The sequence below is a fragment of the Diabrotica undecimpunctata genome, chromosome 8 (genome assembly GCF_040954645.1).
Source record: "Diabrotica undecimpunctata isolate CICGRU chromosome 8, icDiaUnde3, whole genome shotgun sequence".
Lineage (NCBI taxonomy): Eukaryota > Metazoa > Arthropoda > Insecta > Coleoptera > Chrysomelidae > Diabrotica > Diabrotica undecimpunctata.
This window is the reverse complement of record NC_092810.1, coordinates 129,996,940-130,015,184: the sequence shown is the minus strand read 5'-3', so window position 1 is coordinate 130,015,184 and position 18,245 is coordinate 129,996,940. Positions and strand designations below refer to the sequence as shown.

The 18,245-nt window shown below is 33.7% G+C and overlaps 1 protein-coding gene across 1 annotated transcript in view; it reads right to left on the bottom strand.

Annotated features, from left to right (window-relative positions):
- LOC140448013 (juvenile hormone esterase-like) overlaps positions 1 to 17,801 on the bottom strand; it is a 31,427-nt gene extending 13,626 nt beyond the window's left edge. Inside the window, exons 1-6 of the mRNA XM_072541052.1 lie at positions 17,726 to 17,801; positions 12,103 to 12,225; positions 11,920 to 12,048; positions 8,248 to 8,578; positions 3,671 to 3,867; positions 450 to 621 (exon numbers count right to left, since the gene is read on the bottom strand). Of these exons, the coding sequence (XP_072397153.1) occupies positions 450 to 621; positions 3,671 to 3,867; positions 8,248 to 8,578; positions 11,920 to 12,048; positions 12,103 to 12,225; positions 17,726 to 17,794 (1,021 nt within the window). The 5' untranslated portion in view covers positions 17,795 to 17,801. The remainder of the gene's footprint in view (positions 1 to 449; positions 622 to 3,670; positions 3,868 to 8,247; positions 8,579 to 11,919; positions 12,049 to 12,102; positions 12,226 to 17,725) is intronic.
- Between the last annotated feature and the right edge of the window lie 444 nt (positions 17,802 to 18,245).

The following is an 18,245-nucleotide window of genomic DNA, read 5'->3' as shown; positions in this document are numbered from 1 at the left end:
AAGTAGCAGGTTTGGGCTTGATTTTAATATCAAAAAAACCAAATACATGGTTATAAGCAAAAATAGGATACCACCTGGTCAATTACTAGTTAACCTATAACACAAATCACCAAACTTTTGTTATCTGGGTGCAAACTTAAATAAGGAATTAAGATAAGGATCGAGAAGGCAAGATCAGCTTTCGTCAAAATGAAAAAAATCTTCAACAGCCACGATATAAAATTGGAAATAAAAGTTCGTTTACTAAAATGCTACGTATTCTCCGTTCTTTTATATGGCGTCAAGTCATGGATCTTAACTGAAGCGGATCAGCGTAATTTTTAGCCCTCCTATCTCTGATTTTTTTCGGGGTACCCTTTGTTATTTAAAGTTGTTAGAATTTACGGATGTTTATAAATTAAGAGTTTTAAAATTTAAATAAGATAGTTAATGTGTTGTTCAATTCTTACCTGGCGCCATAATTCCAAGTTCATTTGAGGTATGTCCCACTAATATAGGAACCCGAGTGAATTGTCCCAATAATAAGGAATTATCACTTTTAACGGTCAAGAAAGCTGTTTTATGTGGAACTTCTATAACTGGTCCCAGGGCGATACCAATTAATGGGTAATTGTTAAATGCCTACAATTTATAAAATACTACAACTTTAACGGTTTTTAGTGTACAAAGTTTAGGTAGGAAAATGTCTAAACTATTAGGTACATATTACTTTACCTGATAATAAAAATATGCTAGTTCATTTTTTAAGCTTCACTATTTATAGAAAACCAAGCCACACAGTGAGTGTATTTAAAGTTAATTTAAGTTGTAACTCAATTTGAAGGGTCTCGGGAGAAAACCATGAATGTCACAAAATATTTAATAGAAAAAAAAAATTTACAGTTAAATACCATGTAAAAACTAAAATATGTGCCTGATATATTATATTCCAAAAGATTTATCATTAACATTTACTACTAAAAACAAGTACTTAAAACTAAACAAATCAAAGAAAAAGTTTTTGTAAAAAATAGGAAAACATCAGTCAGTGTCAATCTTTTATGAAAGAAAATCATGAAAGTCCAGGTGCGTTTCTTTTCTGAGCCAGACATTTCTTCATTATAACAGGCTGCAATTCCTTAAGATTTGAATTATTGATAGTTCCTTTGTTGTTTTTTTTATCTTCATTTCATGAGGTATACTCATGTATATTTCTTTTGCTTGTTCGGATTTGCAAAACTTGCTAGTACTAGCTTGAACGGAAGAACGGATGGGGTCCTCAAGTTTGCTACCATTATATGAATCTCGGTGAAATACAGTGCGAACATGAGTATTAACACACATCACCTCTTTAATTTTTTGCATAGCAAAAGGAGCTTTTTGACATATCTATCGTTAAAAAATTCAGTCCAGCCCTTAGTGAAAGACTGAGATACTGAAATTACATTAAATGGGGCAGGCTTTGTGCGAGAGGCTATAATATTTTCCTCCCAATTAGCATGCATTTCCATTCTTTTTTTAAGGTTAATAAGGCCCGTATTTTTATCGCACTCAAGGTACGAATGGCCTCTAATGGGATATGTTATCGTAATGGATTGAAGTCGTTTTACTACTGATACCATATAATGATTAAACCTTACCACTGTATAGTTTTTGTTTTGTCCACCTGCTCCGTCACAGAAAATGTGTAGATGTTGAACAATTAGAGACAAATGATGCACAATAAAATTGAAAAGGAACGAACACACTTCATCTGATCCCTTTTTAGCAATAAACTCTAAATATCTATAAAAATAAAAATCAGCGTTTGATAACACATGGATGTTAAAAGAGTAAATCGAGAGCTGTCGGCAGTAATATACATCATTGGCGGAGATATGGCAAGGAAACATTTTTTTGGAAGTCCATAGCTATAGCTTCATAATTCTTTTCTATTCGTGCCCTTCTTTTGCTTTCCTTTTTCCTGTCATAAAACACTTGAGCCCTACGAAGATGGAGCTCTCTAAGTGCTTTTAATTTGGTTATTTCAGTACGTCCACTTTTCTGGTCTATTTCAGCTCCTTTCATTTTTGCAGTAATTTCGTCTAATGTTATATTTTTGTCTAAAAATTTCTCTGTAACTTTGATAAGAAATTTTAATTTCCGGATATTTTTCTTTAAACCGAGAAAACATTTTTATTATATTTAAAGTTTTAGTCAACTAGGCTTTACCTTTATTATCATGTAAGCTATAGTGACTACTTCTTGATTTAAATGACTGGATATGGTCGTGAACACTATTAACACTACTGGGCTTCAGTTTGTTATAATTTGTTCCGTCCCTTTTATCTTTAGGAGCCGTGCCAGACTGCTTTAACTCTTTTTGTAGATGTTGAAGTTTTGCCTCTGTAATACCATGAACTGTACGAAAAAACTTGGGACAAACTTGTACTTCTTCGTTATATTTTTTCTCATCCTCAGCATTAGCAGTTGACCTTGGCTAAACTCTGACCCTGCACATATAGGCTGCATCATGATATATTGCATCATGTACATTTTTCGTCCTAGATCGCCGCCTTTGTACGTTTACTAATGATATCTTCTGTCTCCCAATCGGAGGTTGGATATCATCATCACTATCTTTACTCTATCTACTGCTGCTCTGATAGAACTGCATTTAAACCAGTCCCTTAAATTCTTCAACCATTACACTCTCCTTCTTCCTATACTCCTTCCTTCTCTCATCTTTCCCTGTATTATCAGCCTTAGCAGTTCATATCGCTGTCCCCTCATTACGTGTCCCAGATATTGTAACTCTCATATTTTAATTGTGTTTATTATTTTGCAATCTAACACGCAATACTTTCGTGTTAGTTTTCTTCTTTGCCCATGCTATTCTAAGCATCCTCCTGTAACACGACATTTACATTTCAAAGGACATAATGACATTTCAAAGGAGTAATGATATAAGACAACACAAATACGCATTTTGTTCATTATGATATATCAATATATTTAAATGATTTAAAATTATATGTCTATTTATTTCATTTACTATGTGACTTCACACTTCAAGCGTTTGCATTTGCAGATTTCACCAAACTCATGTGACTGAAGCTTCATTTTTTTCATGACTTCGTATAACCTGCCCATTTTCACTCTCTTTTTAGTGGATATGTTTCCACTATCTACCATAATTGTTTTAAATAAATTAACTAACCAAACAAAACTGCACAAGCACGTGGTTATAACGATGTATTTACTAAACTGACATGACCGTTTGCAAGACAAGGATGCCAATTACATTTTTTGGCGGTGCTGAGTGGACATTCAGTTTACGCGGGTTTACGCGCGGTCAGGCACGGTTTTCTACCGATATAGGGTATTTAAAAACTGTAATAACTCATGACACGCACGGTTTTTTCCATTGTTTGAAATGTCCAAACACAGATATTAACAAAACTTACTAGATTGCGTACAACTCAATTTTAGTTTATTTGTGACATTCATGGTTTTCTCCCGAGACCCTTCATTTTAAGATTATTGGTAAATATTTCATAAGCTTGTAATTGGTAATTTGATCAATATTTTCACCTTTAGTTTTGCTAGTATTTTTTATTTTATCAGGTCTTTTTATTGTTGTACTGCATAAAATAGTATTAAAATTATTATAATTATTATTTTGAAAAAAAAATATATGTCATATATTTACCAGTACAGACAAAATGGATGAAACAGTTTGTAGCCTAACATAATCAACTTTCTTTAAATTTTCTATTAACTCGCTTGAATTTGAGGATCCTACACCCAATATCGTTCCAGTGTTATGAGCCAATTCACTAGCCGTTCTCGATAATGCCCATAAGCACAAAGAAACACCACTGTTCATAATAGCTCCACTAAATAGTCCTAAAAGATAAATAGAGTTTGATAATGATTAGTCATCACTTTCCACCATACATATCCGTAAAGGAACTTTTTTTATGAAAATTAAAAATGGAGTAAAAGGTGTGCTTTCAGCGTCTATTAAACAATAATTATACCGTCAACTAAAATATACAATACAGCAAATTATGCAGGTAGGAAAGCCCCTAGGTCTCCATTATGTGAATTGTCTAGCTATAGATTGGTAATACTAAAATTTAAGCAGTTTAGAGCAGCTATGCACAATGTCACAATCACTAAGGTGATCGCCATATCCGTTAAAAATGTCAAACGGGCGGTATTTCGTAAAATTGTTATAAGTAAATAGGATCATTGTTGGAAAACCAATTAATTAAACTTATACGTTTGTATTATTTTAAATAAAATTTGCTGGATGTCCGAATAGGGGAAAGTGCCCAACAGTGGGTCAATTTTATTTGTATTAACAAAATTTCATCAATTATTTATCTGAAATTGTCTAAGCCTTACGTAATATTTAACACTAGTTTAAACTTCTAATAGTTCAGCAAATTAGCAACATATTCTTTTTGTATACACCAAAAAATGACGTTTTCTAAACAGTCAACTTTTTCTCACTGTCGGACACCCTTGTCCAAGACTGAGACAATAGTACCTTGAGTCACACAGATAGAAAATTAATACTGTTACAACAGATATTGCTATATTTTTGAATGTACTAAGAAATAAAAAGAGGAAAAAACAAAAATAGCATAATTATATTTTGTTACAAGTAATTAAGGGGTAACTGAACATACACAGTTGATAAGGGCAAATTTAATTACCTTAACTAAAAAAAAATTAAACGGAAAACACATCACTGCTAAAATAATTGCAATACATTAAACTCATCGTAAAATTTATAAGTCTAAAATTTACTTTGAAAATCAAATGTGAATTTTGCCTTTTTGTTTGACCAAAAACGATTGGTTGAGGTAAAATAGCCTTAATATTTGCGTTTGGGAAACATCAAAAACTTGTGGGTACACAAACTTCTCTTGATTAATTAGTTTACGTAGGAAACTTATTTCTGTTTCCTGCAGACCTTCTTTTACAATTTTACCTACGTAGTAAATATCGGATTGTTTTGTGTTAAATTGAACTAAGACAAAGTCATTGCTCGCTGGTGGTCTATCTAATGTACGTAAAAGCAAGTATACACAGTCATCTTCCTCCAATTTATCTGAGATATCTGCGTAGTCATCATCTGTGGAGAACTCTAAACTAGACTCGTCCTCTGAAGTTTCGTTTTGGTATTGTGCTTTGCTTCGTTTTTTTTTTCTCTTTTGTTTCTTCACTGACGTTACAAATTTTTCTAATGGTTCTTTGCTTGTGTTTTTCCAATTTCTCTTGCGTTTTTAAAAATTGTTCTCCAATCTCCATTTTGTCGGGCGTTATCATACACTTTCCTTTTTTTCTTCGTCCTTTTGTTATCTGGTGACTTACTTTCTTGGGATATCCTCGAAATATTTCTGGAGAAACAAAATTCGCTGATTTGTGTTCGCTAACACCGCTTGTTGATGAGATCTCCGATACATCTGTCTTAAACTTAGTTTCCTTTATTTGTAATGGGACTTCTGGAATTTTAACCTTCACAATAGTTTGAATAAGATGTGCTCGGGATTACGGGGCATACCCATATTCTCCTGATTATTTTCGTCATTGGTAATGTTAAGATGAACAGAGTTTTCCGTGACCATGCTGCTTAAATAATCATCTTCGGTGAAAACATTGTAGTCGAATGACATAATACCAGTCTTTTTAAATGCATTGGTAATTGTGACTGGCGTCATTGCTTTTTCATGGGCTCGCCCAACACATGCACCAACTTCATAAAATAGTAAAGGAGTTGCCAGGATTATGAAGCAATCAACTGTCGACATCCCCATTCTAGAATTTTTAAAATGGTCCAAAATACCCACATCTAACGGTTGTAATTTGTGTGTCGAGTGTGGCGAAAAGGTCAAAATATTCACCCCATTGTCCTTGGCCAAATTCAAGCGCTTAATAGATATATGGCTTTTATTCTTATCATATAATAATATGTAGGAGTTTGTTTTTGAAGATCCACTGCACCTAATGAAATGCTTCATTACATCAACAAATATGTCCGAATTCATCTAGTCTGTTTTACAAGCTAAACCTTGTGTCCCCCTTGGTGCACCGTTAACCATCCTACTGTGAAAATGAACCGGAGAGAAAACCATTGCTGGAGGAAGCCAATTTCCCGCTGCACTGACAATCATACAGGTAGAGACCAGTACGCCCTTCTCTCCAGAAGTTATTTTGCTTACTTGCTTTGAACCTTTTGTTGTGTTATGGTCGCCGTTTCATCGAGATTAAAAACTCTTGTTCTATCAGCGAATCGTTCATTCCTTTGGTAACAAGTATGTAGCGTATTAAAAAATATTCGTACATTTGCCTTATTAAACCCAGTCGCCCGAGCCAAACTGCATCCCTCGGGCGTCCTTAATGATAGGCGAGGATTTTGCCTTCTAAAACCTCTCATCCATTTCTTTCCAGCAAGTTTACTAATTTTCCAACTTTCGGGCATCGCAACGTTATTGACTTCAGCTATTTCGTAGGCTAGTTGCCTGTATTTTACGGGAAGTCCATAAAACATTTTAGCACAAACAATTATATAATTCGCTAACATATCTTCCTGCTCTTTATCGAAAATTCGTCGTATATCATATACTGGCTGCATACAGATTGGTTTTTAAGTATTTTTTTGTTTTTGTACGTATCGGTGTAATGTTTGATATGGAATACCTTTTATATTGCCTACTTCTCTTAGTGGTTATGCAGCAATTACCATAGCAACCGCCTCTCGTATAACCGATGGTTCATGCTTTTTCAGTTTTCGTTTTTCGACGACTTTACTCATTTTCTTAATCTGAAATTAAAGAATTTACTCTATTGGTTTTCTATGCCAAGTGCAAAATGTATATATTTGTATATTTACAATACAGTGAGACATGTCCCACTCTAGGACATGGCACTTTGTCCCAGTGTTGGAAACACTACACCATCAGTTAAAAAAAATTGAACGTTCTTAATTTTTAACATTATATAAATTTTTTTCCAAAAGTCTACCCTTTAATAACCATTTTTACTCACATAGCTGCGACACAGCTCCTAACTATTTAAATATACAATGCACAGCATCCAAATTTTGGAAAAAAATACTCACGTTTTCAACTTTATCTCACTCGAAGCACCTTACATGCGGCACACCCTTCAAACGTGAGAATAGAACAGAGTATGGTCACAGTATATTGCTAATAAAGTTACAGTCACTATAACGTTCCCTTTTATGCACAGCGTTGCCACCTAATATCTATTTTACGGGAAATGCATTACTTGTCTCACTGTGGGACCTGTCCCACTGATGGACACTTTCCCCTACCTTATGTTGTCAAAGGCCACTCCTTCTAGCATTCAGATAGCTTCCGCTTCTTCAAAAAAATCACTTCCGACTTTAGCCATTCTCCTCCTCGCTACATCTTAATAAAGTAACGAAATACATCGCTCTCAGCATTTTTTCTCTTGCTCACAAAAATGTTCAGTTCTCTCTCTCCCAACATTCCGGAGTATAAAAGAGCAAAGTAATTATTGTAACCAAGTTTGTAGTGTTTTTATTATTAATAAATCTTCAAAGAAAAGTGCAGTGTATAATTCCGTCCCCACAAGAGACGTAAACAAAATCAGCAAGCAATAGCCAAAATCCTGTGAGTAGATCGATTTTGACAGGTCGTCACAAGGGTTTGACGCCCAACTGAAAAATTCGCGGATGCACATCCGTTTTTCCTTTAATCATATTGGAAGAAATAATGGTTTTAAGAGCTCCTAAAATGCTCAGTACATATACTTTTAAATTTTTGTATGGTGTGGTCATGTCACAATATTAATTGCCACTTTATAAAACAATTATTTATTAAAACTGATAATATCGCTGTCTTCAGTTTTCTAAGAGCCAAAAAATCTGACGACCACCATACTAGTCTAAAGACTACATTGTTACTTTTGTTTTAAATCCGAAACAGAATCCCATAAAAATCGAGAAATGTACTTTTTGACGCATTCGTATCGAAATGAGATATTTATTGCTTTCTATATGATTCAATTTAAAATAATTTTACAAAATGACATCTGCTTATCATTTTTAACGGTGATGTTATTAAAAAAACTAAAATTTGAAATTAAAAATTAACCTATTTCACGATTTTTGTCTAAAATAAATTATTTGTAAAATGATGAATTTATAATTTAACTGCCCTCTGTAGATATAGATATAAGTATGGGTTTAAATATGTATTGTGACAATATTATATCACTAAAATTTACCTTTAGATATTGCAGAAGTTAAATGCAAAGAAACAGACGCCGAGCCTGCACTTGCTCCCCAAATTGTTACGCGTTTAGGATCCCCTCCGAAATGTACTATATTTCGCTGGACCCATTGTAAAGCAAGTGTTTGGTCTTTTAGTCCCCAATTTCCTGGACAGGACAGATCTCCCGTACTTAAAAATCCGAATACGCCTAATCGATACTGAATACCTACTACCACTAGGCCTTCTTCCAACAATAGTTCGGGTGAATATACTGTTAAAGATCCATTTCCAGCATTGAAAGTACCCCCATGGATCCATACAAGAACAGGAGCCCTTCCATTTAACTGTAAAATGCAAATATTCTTTATTATATACATACATATTTTTACATATTTCTCTAATATATATCTTAAAGATCTGGTGATTCTATATCATTTTTGTTTTTTGATTATGACGAAGTGATTGAAGTGACGAAAAAGGTAAAAACCTACGTATATTTATTGGATTCATTAATTTTTTACATATTGACTTATCTTGACATTAACAGCAAGTAATATTTTTTCAGTTTTTGTGAAGGCCGTCTGAATTATTCTATATGCATTCAGAAATTACACTAGGACCTTTCAATAAAAGTAATAAATTTTGCAGTTGTTCTTTTTCTTTCCGCAGGTTTTCTTTTTTTTTTGTTGCTCATTTAACCATATAGTCTGATATAATGACAGAGCGTGATCTTTCTTTCAATTGTCGCTGTGGTTTTACTTCGTCTTTAGACCAAAAGAGATAATTTTTAAATGGGGAATCACCAGTTGGACTATTTGTTTTAACAAATATCTCTTTAAACTGTTGATTATCCCTCTCTTGATGAGATGGTTGGTAGTACATTTTTATTTCATCTGAACCACTAGCTTTTGATGATGTCTGAGTCATATCTGGAGTCCGTTGAGTATTCACTGCGTTGATGTCAAAACGTTAAGTATTTGATCTTTCGGCAACTTCCACTACAATTTCTGAAATTTCGTGTTCATGATTTGTTAGAAGCATTTCTGGAATATCGTCCTCATCTTGCGGTATTTCATTGTTTTCATTTAAATTCTCAAATGACAGATTCTCGTTCTCACTTGGCTCATGAATTAAAACCATGTCCCGTATCTTTTTCCAAATATTGTATAAATCCAATGTTGACTCTTGCCCATTCCATGCCTCATGAGAGTTTTGTGCTTTTATACTATTTAGTATTTCGGGACTAATGTTACTTTCTAAAATGTTTAAACATATTTTTATATCATTAGCTGAATTTTGATTGTTGTCAGGAAGATGTTCCTCTTCACTAACCCTCTTTCTAGATATTATCTTTGAATAATCCACGTTATTGGGATTAAAAGGAAAGAGGCCACAAACGCAAAATTCATTTTTAATAATATCTAGAGAAATAGATTCATTAACAATATTTTCTAGAAGTACAGCCACGTGATGTCTCATTAACTGCTGGTTGTCGTTTTCTGTCAACCATTTTCTGACGATTTTTGACGATGCGATTTCCATTGACATTTTAATGGGTAAAAAAAAGATCATTCAGAGGTTGCAATACATGCGTTCCATTTGGTAACAATATCTGAAGGTACCCTCTTTTATTGATATACTACCATAGGACGACAATTTTTTTCAAATGCTGATACCGTAAGTAAAACAGTGAGATTTTATTTTTCTGATGTTTTTGATACACTGTAGATATTTTTAACTCCTTTAGGTGCCAAAACTTTGCCAGTTTTAGGGCACAATGAAATAGCTGTTTCATCAGCATTAAAAATTCGATGTGCATGTTCTAAAATTTCACAATGGCCATTGTCTTTAAAATAATTTGAAACTTCTTGAAGCAAATTGCGTATATCTATTTCTGTTAATTGGCCACGATAACCGGTAGGTTTCTCTTACGTCTTCAACGATATATTGGTATGTCTGTTCAGAAACGACTTAAACCCCTATTTACCAGGGGCACCTTCGGTAAATGGAGTTTTTCTATCTAATTCTTTTATCAATTTGGTTACTGTGTCGACTAAGCATTGTTTCGTTACAGGAAACCCAGCTCTTGCAATGTCGATAATCCACTTAACAATACGATCTTCCTCATCTGCAGTCAGAACTATTGGAGGGCCCATGTTGCATATCTCAGGACTTATTCCTTTTAGCTTATTGCGCAGTGTAATCCGAAGTACATCAAATCTCTGACTTGCAGTTGCAACTGGCATACTCATTTTAGCTGCTAAAAGAGCTTCTGCCATTTGAACAGTGGTATAATTAGTATGTCCCTTTCTATCCATCATAAATGACCAGCTGTAAAATAAAAAACAAAATTATTTCTCGACACCAGTAATGGACATTTTCATATCCATTTTTGGACACTCATTCAATGGTCATGTCCAATACTTGATCCCCTCAACATATAACCTTCCTGTTTATAGCAGTAGACAGCATTTTTTATTTCCATGTATTTACCACTAATTTCAAATAAAAACGTATGTGCCCTTAAATGGACCCTGTCTATTTTAGCAACATACGTTTAATTGTAGATCCAGTATTTGACACCCAAAGTAAATCTTTTTAACAACAAAAATCCACTAAAAACAATAAACACACATTAAACTACATACCTTTACTATTGATTCACTTAAGTAAACTTAATAAAACACCAATTTTTAAGTTTGTATAAGTTAAGCAACTGATTCACTTTCTTATAAAGAACAACGTTAATAATACGACTATCTTGGCGCCAAAATTGACATTGTGGCAAATTCTTTTCATTTTAATACTACTGGCGGCATCTGGAGGAAGCAGTTGCACACAGAGTAAAAATTACAGATTTCTATTAAAGGTTTTTCATGTTTGTGGGGGCAATTAGAGTAAAAGCAAAGAATATAGACGCTTATATATATATATATATATATATATATATATATATATATATATATATATATATATATATATATATATAAAGCGTCTATATTCTTTGGTAAAAGGTTGCTTGATAATATGCATTAATTTGTTGAGTGTCCATCACTGGTTCCGTATCCAAAACTGGTTTCAGTACCCTAATTAGTTACAGTTTAGTCATTAAAAAGGTTTTCAGCGTAATTCTTCTAAGTTACCTTTAGTATAGTTACCAATTTCTATTTAGCTTCTTTTATCTGTCTTGGTTGTACTAGATAGTGTTTTGTCAATGTTCATTCATTAAGTCTAGAATCTCATCCATCGTCTATAATGTAATCTTTTCACACTTGTGTTGCTCAAGGACATTTTTAGTAGCTGTTTGGATATTTCTATTGACTTATTTAAGATATCATTGGATATATTTTGTTGGCTGGGATTGCTTTCCTGACAAAGTTATATATTTCTGCCTTTATTATCTCTTGTATTAATGGGCTCATTAATCTGCTGACTTTAACTTTCTTTATTACTAACTTACTTATTGTATTTGGAACAACAACAACTTTTTTGCCACGGTGACAAAATTTCAACGACACGATTGATATAAATAGACAGTATTAAATAATGGAATTGACGTGAAAAGTTTGGTTTTACATTTTTATACTTATACAAATACCCACTTATAGAAATATACCTTAACAGGCTGTAAATCTGAATTCTTACCATGTTAATGATCCCTTACATTTGATTAATATCAACTTACGTTTGGACTAGCTACGTTTAAATATAAGCAGTCTTCCGAACCTTCCACTACATCTACGCCTTGAACACATTGTTCCCTTTCAAACGTACAGTTTAAAACACCAGTCCAATTAGACTTTGGAACAGACAACTATAAAAAATTTAATCATGAAAAAAAATTAATTTTAATCGCTAAATAACCCACCTCGAATCTTTTAGGTGGTTCTGCATATGGTATACCGTTGAACAGGTACATTGTTTTGTTTAGTTTTTCTGATAATGACGTCGTTCCTACGATGGTACCTTCATTTGTGATTACTTGAACATTCTATAAAAATAAAACAAATAATTACATAAGGAAAATAAATTTTTTAAAGTATCTATTGTTTCAATTATTAAATAACAACATTTATTTGTAAATTATTTATCTAATTATTATTTTGACGCCAAATATTCTTCAAACTCGCTTATGGAAATGTTTCCAAATATGTTTATCTGCTTAAAGGAATGATTCAAGCTGCAAAGTTGCCATCTGAAGGGCAAAATAATTGCTATCAAAGAAAAATATTTTAAACTACCATTAAAGCGGTTAGGAAAAACGTAAAAACTTTATAGTTACAGCACAGCATAAATGGGCCGAACAGGAGTGAGTCCAATTTCCACTGCAGTGAAACGGGACACGAATGTATATAATGCAAGTCGACGGCTAGGTGCATCCCTGGTGTTGAGGCGCAGATATGTGGCACCATGAACTGCCCTAAGTTTAAGACACCACTTTAAACCGTTAGGAATTTCGATAAGCGATAAGAATCCAGTCCAAATATGAGACAAAGGTAAGACTTCGAAATGATTCCAAAAGGGACAAAAAGCTAAAGATTCTTCAAGGTAATATATGTAGGGCCAAAATGGCACGTTAACTGATATATGTAAACACATTACTGAAAACAAAGGCTGGATAGCCGATGTAAACGCAGATATCGCTTTATACATAATGAATAAGAAAGTGTGCATAAATTTTTTTGTAAATTTTGTAAATAATATTGTCAAGAATGAGTGATGTGTCGTAGGTAAAATATTAAATGTGGCTATTACTGTCTGCTATATCTCACCTAATATCAGCCTGATGCGCTGCCAAGAAGAGGTCAAAAATATCATAATGACGTGCTAGACACATCGAAACTTTATACTGGTACATATTTGTGAACGCTAAATCATTCAAATGGAGGTCTCCCAGAAACGACTAAACAGGGGAGATGTGGAATGATTGAATATTCACACATAGCCTAGTAGTGCTAAACAATGGGAAACCCACCTTTGTGGGAGGTAATAAATAATCGAAGTCACACAGATATTATCCTCGTGAATAAAAGTTATGACAGACAAATTGTGGGCTGAAATGTGTTAGAGGATAATTTCTATACTTATCACGTATACATAGTTTCTGTAACTAGTATCAAGGTCTTGAAGATTAGCCGGAGAAAAGTAACCTTCAATAGAGAAGCTTATAAGAGAGAGATAAGTAATCTACAAGAAAAAAATACTACCGAATTTCAAGATTTCAGAGAGAAAGTTATTAGTGCATACATCTTAAGTAGCACCACCGAGAATGTCACATATATAGGGCTATACTGGTGAAATAGTCAGATTTAGAGCAAGAGAATCGAATGTTTTAGACTTAGTCAAACGGCACAAAGGTTTAGGATACCACAACACACTGAAAATTACAAGCGAGCTAAAAAATAATTGGGTAGCCTAGTCAACCATAAAACTCCAATATAAGTAATAGTCTTTTTGCACTTATTTTCGAAACTTTAGGTCAATTATTCCACTTTCATTCAACCCTATGGCCTGTGTTTTAAAGCAAAAGAATGGGAAGCGACCTTTAAGTCAAATTCTATTCTTATCTCGTAGGCAAAGAATTTTCGCCACAAAAACTGTATTTAAAAGACTAATTATTTGCCGTCAGCGGCCATTGCAATACTAAAACTAAAACTTAATCAAAACTTGGTATCCGGATATATTATACCTCATTCTTAAACAACTTACTAAGCGTTAAAATAAACATTTTTGTTGGGTACTTCGGGAAAAAGTGTAGCTGTTTTTAAAATATGCAATTGGTTTCATGGCAAGTACTATGTACTTTTAATTTAGTCTAATCACAGATGCCGAATTGACAGAATGCCGAATAGACCATCGCTACAGTAACATAATTAAATATATCTACCAAAATGCCACAGCTAGCGTAAGATTATCTGAACAAGAAACCAATAAATTCTGTATACAGCGAGGAGACACAGTCTCTCCAAAGCTATTCACGCTATTACTAGGAAGGTAGAACTGAACGAGCATGGTATTAACATAAAGTCGTTTGTCATTGTCAATTGTCAGGTATTTGAGATTTGCAGATCACATCGTCATTATAGCCGATTGTATGGATGATGCAATAATAATGTTTGAAAAATTATATCACGCTTCTTTGAGGTCGGACTAAAGATTAATATGAACAAGACGCTAATAATGACTAATCTGGTACTAAATCGAAATAATGCTGTTGATGGAAGGGATGCAGACTACATCGTATAAGTACGTAGGACATGAAATTCGGTTGAACAGAGATATCCAGGCATGCAAGCTCAAACGAAGAAATACCTCGTAGAACAAAAAAAAAATGCTATCGAAAAAATCGCGACATTCAAATGGAATTGAGCAGGACATGTCGCCAGATTATCAAACAACCGATGGACAAAGACAAAACGTATGTTAGAGTGGAGACCAACGCAAGAAGCAATACGGAGCAGAGAACGAACACCAACTAGATTGACTGACGAACTGAAGCGTATTAGCAATAACTGATTGCAAGCCGCACAAAACAGAGACAGATGGAAAGAGCTGAGGGAGACCTATGTCCAGCAGTGGACGTTTATAATGATGATGAAACACAGATGAAATTATTGATATGGGAACACAAAATAAGACGTATCTTGATACAGCACAATCAAAATTTTAAGGGCTGTTATTACTATAAAAAGGAAACGCTACAATATATTAAGTTAAACCAGATATAACATGTAACGTCCAATAATGAAAGGAAAGATAAAGGTCCAGCACAGCACTAAACAACGAAGAATTTTTATTTTCTTTAAAATTTAAAGTAGCGCTTTAATTTGAACTTTTTTTTTAATTTCAACTCAACAATTTAGGACAGCTGTGAATATTGTTTGAATCAAAATAATAATTTTCAATCTTTGATACAAAAACGAACTTCAAGAAGAACTTAAATATTAGTATAACTTTGTAGTTAATAATTCTGCAATAAACTAAACTAAATCGATCAAAATTAAGTAATAAGTGAATCAATACAAATATAAATAACCAAATATTAAGGAAAAGCGTAAATTAAAAAATAGTAATGTGAAAAGACAGTTGAATATGTGAAAAAAACTCATAATAAATAAATCAATACATATTGTTGCTTATGTCTCGCAGAATGAAAGAGGCGTAAAAAATATATTCTTATAGTCTTAAAGACAAAAGCTAACACAACCAGAGCTTGGGAAAACAGATGCACAGTTAAATCAGAGGACGATTTGGAAACAGTAGAAAGTTTTACATATCTGGGAGTTGCTTTAAGCACGGATAGAACAGAAAAACCAGAAATTCTCAAGGAAGAATAGTAAAGGGAAACAAAGCTTATTTTCGGGTACCCCTTGTGTTCCTCTGTAAAAACACACATAGAGATCGAAAATCAGGATCGACAAAACTATTACCACTATGAAGTCTACACTAACTATTCAGAATCCTTAAACTTGAGAGACTTTTATGGGCTTCATGTAGTGAGAATGGAGACCAAAAGATTACCAAAAAGAGCCATAGATAGTAAAATGCAGGGCTCAAGACCCGAAAAGAAGACCACGGAAAAGGTGGGACGATAAAGTGACAGCGGACGTTCAAAATTTGCTCGAGGTGAGAACTTGGAGAAGATCGGCTCGCGACCGGCAAGGTTGGTGGCACAGGTTGTAGGAGGCCAAGGCTCGATTTGAGTTATAGGGTCATAGGGTCATTTGAGAAAGAATGGTCACAGAATTTCATTACCTTTTTTCAAGATATGAGGTTGGTCCTGTTATGCACAAATTTTAATATTCAATATTTTTTGAAATCAGAACTAAGATAAAAAATATATTTGCTTATGTTAACACATATACACTTGAGTGCAAAATAAACGACTTAAAATTATTTTCCGAAAGTACGTCTCCTGTTTCAATCTTCAATTTAAAAATATTTTAGTGTACAATCATTAACCTCATTATTGAGTTTTAAAAAAAATTTGTTTTCTGGTGAATTGGATGACGCATTACAAATAAATAATAAATAGTAGAGAGGGGGTCAGAATTTAACTAATTGAAATCGACACGCACCGACTTAACGCGTTCGGTTAATATCGTACGCATAAATTTCCATAGTAACACACTAATACATCAGTCACTTAAGTTCGCAACTGCATTACAAATGGATACCACATCCGTCAAAGCAGCTTAAGCAGTAGCGTTATTGACAGAAGGTCTGAGCCAGAGGGCCGTGGCAAATCAACTAAATTTAAGCCAATCTGCTGTGTCCCGAGTGTATCGTCCGTATCAAGATACTGCTGATTATATCCGTCGACAAGGAGAAGGCCGTAAACAAATAGCAACGGAGAGAGATCATCGATTTCTTGTATCGAAGAGAGGTCCGAGGTGTGGTAACCAGCATTTGGACAGTCAGAAGGAGACTAAAATCAGCAAACTGACACCAAAAAGGGCAGCTATGGGTTCCAACCTAACTGTAGCCCAGAAGCAAAGGCGATTGGAATTTGCTCGTGAACATCTGGATTGGAACGACTATCAATGGAGTCAGGTATTATTCTCCGATGGAAGTAGGATCTGCCTACATGGCAACGACAAGAGTCATCGAGTCTATGGAAGGCCAGGAGAGTAATTTGCTCAATTTTGTATACGAGGAATTGTGCCATGAAGGCGATCTTTGTTTGTTTTCTTCGACAGTTCTATGGATGGGAAAACCGAGTTGATTTTCGTGCCTGGTGGAGGAGGTTTAACGGTAGATCGTAATATCAGAGACATTTTGGCGGAACATATGGTTTCATACGCAGGATTAATTGGTGATGCCTTTATTTTAATGCACGATAATGCACGATGCCATATCGCACGAGTCACCACCACCTATCTATCTGAGATCGGTATACCCACAATAAATTGGCCTGCGTTAAGGCCATGTTTGGGATAAGCTTAAACGATGGGTCCGGAACAGAAATCATGCACCAAGGAGCACAATAGAATTGAGAGCTACGCTTAATGATGAATGGGAAGCAATGCTTCAAGAATTGATTAAAAAAGTCATCTGATTCATGCGAAATCGATTGGAAAGTGTAATTAGGAGTAGGGGTGGTAATATTAAATACTGAATAATTAAGAAATTCATGTTGTAACTGATGATTTTTCTGTTCATAACGTCTTTCTTGCGTTAGTTCCAATGATGAATATTTTTTAGGAAACTCTGTTTGTATTGCATATTATTTTTATAATGCGTCTTCCAAATAATGCAATAGCAGTTTTTGTAAAATCAATAATAAAGTTATTGTTTACACATTACATTTTTTTATTTTCATAATTCTTACATTGAAACAAAAGGTGTAATCTCAAATATCGCTTTTGAGTCGATTATTTTGCACTCAAGTGTAGTTTAACGAAACGTTACATAATTAAATAATACACACGTTTACAAAACTATATGCTTTTATGTCCAAGACATAAAGAGAAAAAAATAATTTTACTAACCTCTGCAGAAACCTCAAATAATATTGTCGCTAACAAATTTACAACAAACAATACGCGTTTCACAATCATTTTTGCAGTGTCGCATTGTAGTCAAGTTATCTTTTTTATATATTATGTAGGTCTATATCAGATAAATAAAAAATGCATAAACAATAAATTAAAGTATATTTTCTAGAACGTTAACATTTCGTTTAATATTTATTTGTATATATTACTAATTATTTTTAACGACGATTGGTATTCCCAATTTCCTACATATTCAGTTAATATTAATTATACTTGTAATATTTACAAAATGGAAGATTAGTCTATCCTGTAAACTATTTAATATTCATTTCCCTAATCTGAAATACACATTGTTGTAGTTTTCGTGATATTTTAATAGATACTCAGCTTGGTTTTACTTAAATCATAAAATTAAGTAAATGTAAATGTAAAAACAACAAGAAGAAAAATCAAAAAAGTCGCAAGGAGAGCGACATTATGGCAGAGAACTTAAAATATGGAGGAGAGGCTTTAA